We start from the raw sequence: 9508 nt of genomic DNA, 5'->3' as shown, positions 1-9508 counted from the left end.
CCACAGTGTTGCCAGAACGTTGTAGTATTTTTCGTAATTTTTCGTAAATATTCCATTTTTCTTCGGATTTTCGGGTACCATAGCCTCTGAAGAGGTACTCTGCAGAGGTACTCTGTCACCCGTTGTCTAAAATTTGCAGTGAAATGCTTGACACAGGAATTCTCCCAGATGTCTGGAAAAATGCGAACGTAGTCACAATAATAAAAAAAGGGAATTAGAAAGGAGGCACACACAACTACAGACGAGTGTGATTGACTAGTATCCCTAGTAAAGTGCCTGAGAAAGTAATCATGTCGAGAATGTTGGAGAGGATTGACCTTGTGTCAAAAAATTTGCAAGGTTTAAAAATAGGAAAATCATGCCTGACGAACTTGGTTGAGTTTTATGATAAGGTTACTAAAATAAGACAGGAAAAGGAAGGCTACGTAGACTGTATTTTTGAAGACTGTCAAATGGCATTTGGCACTGTATCCCACGAAGCCAAGCTGGAATAACTGGGAAACACTGAACTTGGTAGGGGACTTGGAGGACAGAAAGCATAAGGCCACAGTCATAAAGGTTTCAAGCTGGAGGAATGTAACAAGTGGGTTCCCACAAGGATCTGACCTGGAACCTAAACTGTTATTAATTTATTTGAACGATCTACCCGGAGGAGTTAGCTCGGATATTTCAATGTCTGCGGATGATGCAAAGCTCATGAGAAACGTGAAAACAGATGAGGACTATATAAAGTTACAGGAAGACCTTGACAAACTCCAGGACTGGTCAAACAAATGGCTGCTGGATATCAACCTCAACAAAGTGTAAGGTAATGAGGATGGGAAAGGGAGAGAGACCAAAAGCCACCTAAACCATACGGGAAAGGCAGGTACAGCAAGCAGAAACAGAGAAGGATCTGGGAGTGGATATAATTCTGACACTCACACCGGAGGCACACATAAACAGTCTAACAACAGCGGCATATTGGACGCAGGCAAATATAAGAACATCGTTTAAGAACCTGAATCAGGAAACGTTCAAAGCACAACAACATTTATTCGACCAATACTAGAATATGTATCACCGGTATGGAATCCGCAGCTTGTGAAACATAAAAGGCAAAATATAAAAAGTACAAGGATTTAGAATAAAACTGGTGCCAGAGTTTCATTAAGAGAGTTAAGTTACCAAGATCGGCTAATTGAATTAAATCTCACAACCCTCGAGGATAGAAGGGCAACTTAGATGAATACAACACCTAGTCTATATGACAACTTACAAGTAAGTTGCGGCGGGCAGTTTCAGTTGTTATATAGATAATAGGAATAAATAAAATAAGGTGGACAAAAATAAGCGAGTATACACACACACACACACACACACACACACCACACACACACACACACACACACACACACACACACACACACACACACACACACACACACAAGGGTCTGGTAGCTGAGCAGACAGCGCGCAGGGCTCGTAATTCTGTGGCCCCGGGTTCGATTCCCGGATCAGGCAGAAACAAATGGGCAAAGTTTCTTTCACCCTGATGCCTCTGTTACCTAGCAGTAAATAGGTACCTGGGAGTTAGACAGCTGTTACGGAGCTGCTTCCTTGGGGTGTGTGTGTGTGTGTGTGTGGAAAAAATAGTAGTCAGTAACAGTTGATTGACAGTTGAGAGGCGGGCCAAAAGAGCAGAGTTCAACCCCCGCAAGAACAACTAGGTGAATACATACACACATTCACAGTATGGAGGCTGACTCCATACACAGCTTCAAGTGTAGATATGATAGAGCCCAGTAGGTTCAGGAACCTGTACATTAGTTGATTGACAGTTGAGAGGGGGGGGGGGACCAAAGAACCAGTGCTCAACCCCCACAAGCACCACTAGGTAAGTACACACACACAAGAAAATAAGCCAACTAGGAAGCCAAAACATAAAGGGACTGACATGAAAGAGTGAGGAAGATGAACCAGCTAAGCTTGTGTCATGACTTCATGCTTCACAGCATCACTGGAATCCATAGCCTGGCCAAAATCAATATATGTCTTGGGTTTAATAAAAGGCTAGCAAAAATACTTCAGTTTACTAGGGCATATAACATAGGTCACCGTAAAACAATAAGAAAACTACAGTTCATTACAACTCATAATCTGTCACATTAACCAGCTTCTTAAAGCTCTTCGAAATCATCAAGAGGCCTTACAACTGCACACTCTCGGGACTAGCTGACACCAGGCTCGATCCTGGCACAGTGGTACACTAGCCCCAAGTATGCTGCAAATATAATTACAGGATGGTGGTGTCACACTCATTAATACTAAGGTTGAGGAATCAATATTATATCAAAGCACAATGGCATAACTTAAGATCCTCAGGTACCCACCTCAATATATACACATAAAATCCGCTACCACCTGGCATAAATGACGTACATCGATAGAACTGATCAAATACAGGTACAACAGCATAAGTATATACTAGTAGGTCAAATAATCTTATGAAATTGACATACAGGTCAAGAGCAGGACGTAACACACCCTCGCATCTGGGAAGATCAAAGAGCAGTGAGCTCCAAGCGGCCAAGCAGGCCGAGAGTGACACTGTTCCCACATCTGCAAGTCAGCCGACTCTCCTCCTTCAAATATCACAAGCTCATATCCAGACTTTTCTCAGAAAATAACTAATAAATCATACAATAACTTATAAAGTGTTATAATATACAACATTACATGAGAATACATATCAATGAATACATAAGAGAATATATCATGATATATCTTGAGATGATTTCGGGGCTTTAGTGTCCCTGCGGCCCGGTCCTCGACCAGGCCTCCACCCCCAGGAAGCCTCCCATGACAGCTGACTAACACCCGGGTACCTATTTTACTGCTAGATAACAGGGGCATAGAGTGAAAGAAACTTTGCCCATTGTTTCTCGCCGGCGCCTGGGATCGAACCCAGGACCACAGGATCAGAAGACCAGCGTGCTGTCCGCTCGGCCGACCGGCTCCCTGATATATACAAAATGTCAACAGCGACTTCAAATCAGCAAGACATGGTAACACTGGGTGGAGACGGTACGCAAAAGGATGATGGGGAGGGGGGGGGTTAAGGTAGGATTAAGACGTTGCCAGGCAGCCGTTATACATAACTATACATAACTGAACACTCACACCCCAGAAGTGACTCGAACCCATACTGCCAGGAGCAACGCAACTGGTATGTACAGGACACCTTAATCCACTCGACCATCACGACTGGACAAAAACTGATGGTAGCCGAAGCTATTTGTCCATCAGCCCGCCGGCACTCAGATGGTAATATATATGGATACATTACCATCCATATTATCCACCTTTCCATCATCCACCCAATATATATATATTTGGGATGATGGACAAATAGCCTCGGCTACCATCAGTTTTTGTCCGGTCGTGATGGTAGAGTGGATTAAGGCGTCCTGTACATACCAGTTGCGTTCCTACTGGCAGTATGGGTTCGAGTCACTTCTGGGGTGTGAGTTTTCAGTTGCATATAGTCCTGGGGGACCATTCAGGCTTGTTCGCATAAGTATACATGAAATAAAGTAAAGCATCATATACCAACATAAGTACCTGTGATATAAATCTCACAATACCAGAAAATAAGTTACTAACATGAACAAGAGGCCAGTGCAATGAACAGTTATGAATTTGATATATCACAGTATACATGCTCATCGTACATTAAGTATATAAATGTATACATTCTACATTATAATGCACATAGTATGTCCTATACAGCAACACGTAGCATTCCATACTATAGGGACATAATGGTGTTTTCCAAGCAACAGGACATTAGGATTCTGCTATTTACTCTACTTCCAATATATCCAAAAATACATGTCATATACATTTGGTACTAATACATAATATGTATAGGTTTATCAAACGTACAATGGCAATACGTAACATATACTAGGGTATTGTCAAAAGATATATATATATATATATATATATATATATATATATATATATATATATATATATATATATATATATATATATAATAATATTTGTGATATTAGGCTAATCAGCCAGGATAACACTATACAGTTTGAACGCATCATACATCAGCCACAGTTTGATCATACTGGTGTATGTGTGGTCATGACATCTTGATCTGATATTTACCCTCAATGAGTGGGATATAAGGGAAGTTAAGTTGGAAGCACCCATGGAAATGAGTGATCACAGAGTACTGATCTTTGAGTATCTGGTATAGCTAGGATTTATCTTCCCCAAGAAAAGAACTAGGAAACAAAGGGTTGGCATACCGAAAGGGAAATTATGAGGAAATGAGAGGTTTCCTAAGAGATATACCATGGGACACAGAACTCAGAGTTCTGTGTCCCATGAGTTCTGTGAAGTTCGCACAAGACATGATGGACCATGTCACATAAAAGTGCCAGGAGGCAGTAAACAGGTATCCCGGCCTAAAGGGGAAAAATCCGAGAGGCAAAACAAGAATCCATGGTTTAATTGGGCATGCATGGAAGCAAAGGAACTGAATAAAAGGGCGTGCAGGAATTTCCGAAATAATAAAACACCAGAAAGCAGAGAGAGAGATACCTGAGAACCAGGACTAAGTATGTTAGTGTGAGAAGAGAAGCTGAGAAAAAGTATGAAAATGATATAGTTAATAAAGCCAGACAGAACCAAAGCTACTCCAATCACATCAGGAGGAAAACAACAGTGAAAGAACAGGTGATGAAACTTAAAACGGATGAAGACAGTGTGACGGGAAAATGGATTCTCTAGGGCAGTCTCTCTAGGGCAGAGGGAATGAGAGTCACATAAAATTATAAAAAAAAGTTAAGACTGCTATTTGTCTCCACCGTAAGGTAACTGTAGAATAAAGTATAGAGAGAACAAAATTTAAAGTACTTTACTGAGGAAACATTACTTTAAACAATTTACAAAACAAAATATAATATCCAGGCTTGGCTCTAATACAAAGTGTGCAAAACAAACAATATGAACAATCAAATTTACGTTACGTTAATGTGCAAATAAAATATGTTGGTAGAATACTGTGAGCTTGTCTGCATAAACCTGCTACCATACAGAGATATGTCAACAGGTCTACTCAGTAGAGCACTCTGGAGTAATCTGAATCGTGGTGGTGGCTGGCTTCTATTTATATGAGAGCTGGACCAAGGTAGGTGGCGCTGAAGTCGTAGATAACTAGGAACCGGCTCACGTTAACTACCACTGGGCTTGTTCCTTGGCTGGAGGCGAGATCCCAGCCACCAGGTGCGCGGAGGGTAACGGGCCGTGGTGTAGGACAGAGGTAGTCCACCGTTTAGACGTAGAGAAGTAGTTGTTGTCATTGTTGTTGCTGTACATTCTCGAGTTCTTAAATTCAAAGACGTGGTATAGTAGAATAGATGATGATGGAGCAGGCCGAATATCCTTTTGAGAGAGATTACCGTGACAACTGGTATATAGAGAATGACAAAAATGTGTGTGAAGAACTCATCAAGAGGTTCCAGGAGGTTCTCACAACAGAACGAGGTGAGGTCACTGCACTAGGAGAGGTGGCAGGAAACAAGGAGGCCTTTGAAGAGTTCAGAATTACAAGAGATGAGGTCAATAGACACCTGTTGGATCTGGACGTGAGTAAAGCTGTTGGTTTGGATGGAATCTCACCATGGGTATTGAAAGAGTGTGCAGAAGCACTTTGCTTGCCACTCTCCGTAGTGTATAGTAGGATGGGAGAGTACCAGAAATATGGAAGACGGCTAATGTAGTCCCAATATTCAAAAAGGGTGTAGTTCAGGCACTGAACTACAGGCCAGTGTCCTTAACTTGTGTACCATGCAAGGTGATGGAGAAGATTGTGAGAAAAAACCTAGTAACACATTTTGAGAGAAGTGACTTCTTCTAGATGTGTTAGGGACAAATCGACAACGTGGGTTCAAGGAGTGTAAATCTTGCCCTACTGGCTTATTAGAATTCTACAACCAGGTGACAAAGATTAAGCAACAAAGAGAAGAATAAGTGGACTGCATTTTCTTTGACTATCAGAACGACTTTGACACAGTACTCCATAAGTGGCTAGTACATAAGCTAGAGAAACAGGCAGGTGTAACTGGTAGGGTGCTCCAGTGGATAAGGAAGTACCTAAGCAACAGGAAGTTGAGATTTATAGTGAGGGGTTAGTCCTCAAATTGACGTGATGTCACCAGTGGAGTCCCACAGGGCTCTGTACTTGGACCATTCCTGTTTCTGATATACGTAAATGATCTCCCAATGGGTATTGACTCATTCCTCTCAATATTTGCTGACGATGCCAAAATTATGAGAAGGATTAAGACAGAGGAGGACTGATTGAGACTTCAAGACGACTTGGACAAACTGAAGGAAAGGTCGAACGAATGGTTGTTAGAGTTTAACCCAATCAAATGTAATGTAATGAAGATAGGTGTAGGGTGCAAGAGGCTAGATACAAGATATCATTTGGGAGGTGAAATTCTTCAAGAATCAGAGAGAGACATGGATGTTGATATCACACCCGACATGTCCTCTGAAGCCCACATCAAGAAGATAGTATCAGCGGCATATGGAAGGTTGACCAACATAAGAACTGCCTTTAGAAACTTGTGTAAGGAATCATTCAGAACTTTTTATACCACATATGCCTTACCAATCCTGGAGTATGCTGCTCCAACATGGAGTCCATATCTATTCAAGTATAAGACTAAAATGGAAAAGGTTCAAAGGTTTGCCACCAGACTATTACCCGGCTGAGAGGTATGAGCTTCGAGGAGAGACTACGGGAATTAAACCTCACGTCACTGGAAGACAGAAGAGTTAGAGGGGACATTATCACCAAATACAAGAATCTGAAAGGAATCGATAAGGTAGATAAAGACAGGCTATTTAACATAAGGGGTATACGCACTAGGGGACACAGATGAATTTTAGTGCCCAAATGAGCCATAGAGATATTAAAAATAATTTGTTTAGTGTCAGAGTAGTTGACAAATAGAATGCATTAGTAGTGTTGTGGTGGAGGCTAACTCCATACACAGTTTCAAGTGTAGATATGATAGAGCCCAGTAGGCTCAGGAACCTGTACATTAGTTGACTGACTGTTGAGAGGCGGGACCAAAGAGTTAGAGCTCAACCCCCCTCAAGCACAACTACACCAACAACTAGGTGAGTACACACATATATACGTAAATGTAGTCCCGTTACGTGTTTCCCTAAGACTGAAGTGGTAAGAGCGCATGCGTGGGAGGGAGCTTGTCTGATGAAGCGCCCTCGACCAATTAAATGTGAGCTGACTTTAGCCTCGGGTCCATAAATACTGGCTGGCTGGGTCAGTAGTGACCATTCATCCCCCGTGCCAGGTGCAGTGCGCACCTCTCCCTCGCCACCTCCTGCTCCCCTCCACAGCTACACATTTCTCATACAACTCCACAACACTCGCTTGGTAAGTACTGAACCTCAAAGTGTATAATAAATCAAAATAAAAGCATTTAAACTCGAGGTAATTGAAAAGTGAAACTGACAAACACATTTTGTCAATTACCACTTTTGTTCTCTAGGGCAGACACGTAATTATTATGTTAATTTGTGCCATTGTTACTACATCTACGTCACTACAGCTGTGCGGTAATGTGCATATAATTTGAGTTGTTTATATTATATCCATTTGCAATAGCTAATATTTATATATGAAGCATAAATTAAGCCATATGTTTGGTTAGGAGGATGGTGAATGTTTAATATATTTTGGGTTAAAATTAATTTGGTGATGGTGTTGAATTTTTGTGAGCAGCTTAGTGTGAATGATGTGGTGAATGTACTGTATGTGACGATTGTATGTTGTGCAATGTTAGTGAGTGTGAATGCATGCTGTGCAATGTTAGTGAGTGTGAATGCATGCTGTACAATGTTAGTGAGTTTGAATGCATGCTGTGCAATGTTAGTGAGTATGAATGCATGCTGTGCAATGTTAGTGAGTGTGAATGCATGCTGTGCAATGTTAGTGTGAATGCATGCTGTACAATGTTAGTGAGTGTGAATGCATGCTGTGCAATGTTAGTGAGTGTGAATGCATGCTGTACAATGTTAGTGAGTGTGAATGCATGCTGTACAATGTTAGTGAGTGTGAATGCATGCTATGCAATGTTAGTGAGTGTGAATGCATGCTGTACAATGTTAGTGAGTGTGAATGCATGCTGTGCAATGTTAGTGTGAATGCATGCTGTACAATGTTAGTGAGTGTGAATGCATGCTGTGCAATGTTAGTGAGTGTGAATGCATGCTGTGCAATGTTAGTGAGTGTGAATGCATGCTGTACAATGTTAGTGAGTGTGAATGCATGCTGTGCAATGTTAGTGAGTGTGAATGCATGCTGTACAATGTTAGTGAGTGTGAATGCATGCTGTGCAATGTTAGTGAGTGTGAATGCATGCTGTGCAATGTTAGTGAGTGTGAATGCATGCTGTACAATGTTAGTGAGTGTGAATGCATGCTGTGCAATGTTAGTGAGTGTGAATGCATGCTGTACAATGTTAGTGAGTGTGAATGCATGCTGTGCAATGTTAGTGTGTGTGAATGCATGCTGTACAATGTTAGTGAGTGTGAATGCATGCTGTGCAATGTTAGTGAGTGTGAATGCATGCTGTACAATGTTAGTGAGTGTGAATGCATGTTGTACAATGTTAGTGTGAATTCATGCTGCACAATGTTAGTGAGTGTGAATGCATGCTGTACAATGTTAGTGTGAATGCATGTTGCACAATGTTAGTGAGTGTGAATTCATGCTGCACAATGTTAGTGAGTGTGAATGCATGCTGTACAATGTTAGTGAATGTGAATGCATGCTGTACAATGTTAGTGAATGTGAATGCATGCTGTACAATGTTAGTGAGTGTGAATAATAGTGTAAATCACGTTACGAATTCGTCAAGTCCTCACTAAGCCCTGGAGACTCATATCACCACCTCACATGTAGAGGAGGGGGGGTGGGGAAGACTCATCAGTGTTTGATGGATTTGATTGGGTCAAATACCTAGATTAGCTTATACACATAGAATTAGATAATAATAAACATTTCTTAATGTGTATACATAATAGACATAATTGAAATACAATCAAGTACTTACATAAACTCTAAGTACAATACAATGGTATTGGAAAGGACTAAAACATATTGGGTAAATTGACTGAATTAAACTTCAGATACCATTTTGTCCGCCCAGGAGACAGACTTTGCCCAGCGCTTCTCCAGTTGCCACAACGTCCAAAAATGTTGTACGAAATTGCTCGAACCTACCCTTACCTAACCAATATACCGACGCATAGAAAACGATCTTGTTTGTGAGCCGCTCTGATGATAGTATATCATATATTGTCCGATGGGGATTTTGACGTCAAAATGCAACACCATACAACTATGAACAGTTTATATTAGGCAACACGCTAAAGTGTATCGTTATTTACCAGTTTGCATTAACAGACC

The 9508-nt window shown here is 41.2% G+C and overlaps 2 protein-coding genes across 2 annotated transcripts in view; both read left to right on the top strand.

Moving 5' to 3' along the window:
- Window positions 1-5423: 5423 nt before the first annotated feature.
- On the top strand, window positions 5424-8927 carry LOC123747700 (keratin-associated protein 16-1-like). The gene is made up of 4 exons (XM_069334798.1): window positions 5424-5648; window positions 8031-8141; window positions 8237-8677; window positions 8769-8927. The coding sequence occupies exons 1-4, from the start codon at window positions 5424-5426 to the stop codon at window positions 8925-8927; spliced, it is 936 nt and encodes a 311-aa protein (XP_069190899.1).
- LOC123759557 (uncharacterized) overlaps window positions 7390-9508 on the top strand; it is a 215154-nt gene continuing 213035 nt past the window's right edge. Inside the window, exon 1 of the mRNA XM_069334763.1 lies at window positions 7390-7471. The gene's annotated coding sequence lies outside the window, so the exon portion shown is untranslated. The remainder of the gene's footprint in view (window positions 7472-9508) is intronic.

This window comes from Procambarus clarkii, chromosome 32 (assembly GCF_040958095.1).
Source record: "Procambarus clarkii isolate CNS0578487 chromosome 32, FALCON_Pclarkii_2.0, whole genome shotgun sequence".
Taxonomy (NCBI): domain Eukaryota; kingdom Metazoa; phylum Arthropoda; class Malacostraca; order Decapoda; family Cambaridae; genus Procambarus; species Procambarus clarkii.
The sequence above is the reverse complement of the archived record's forward strand: the minus strand, read 5'-3'. Positions and strand labels throughout refer to the sequence as shown.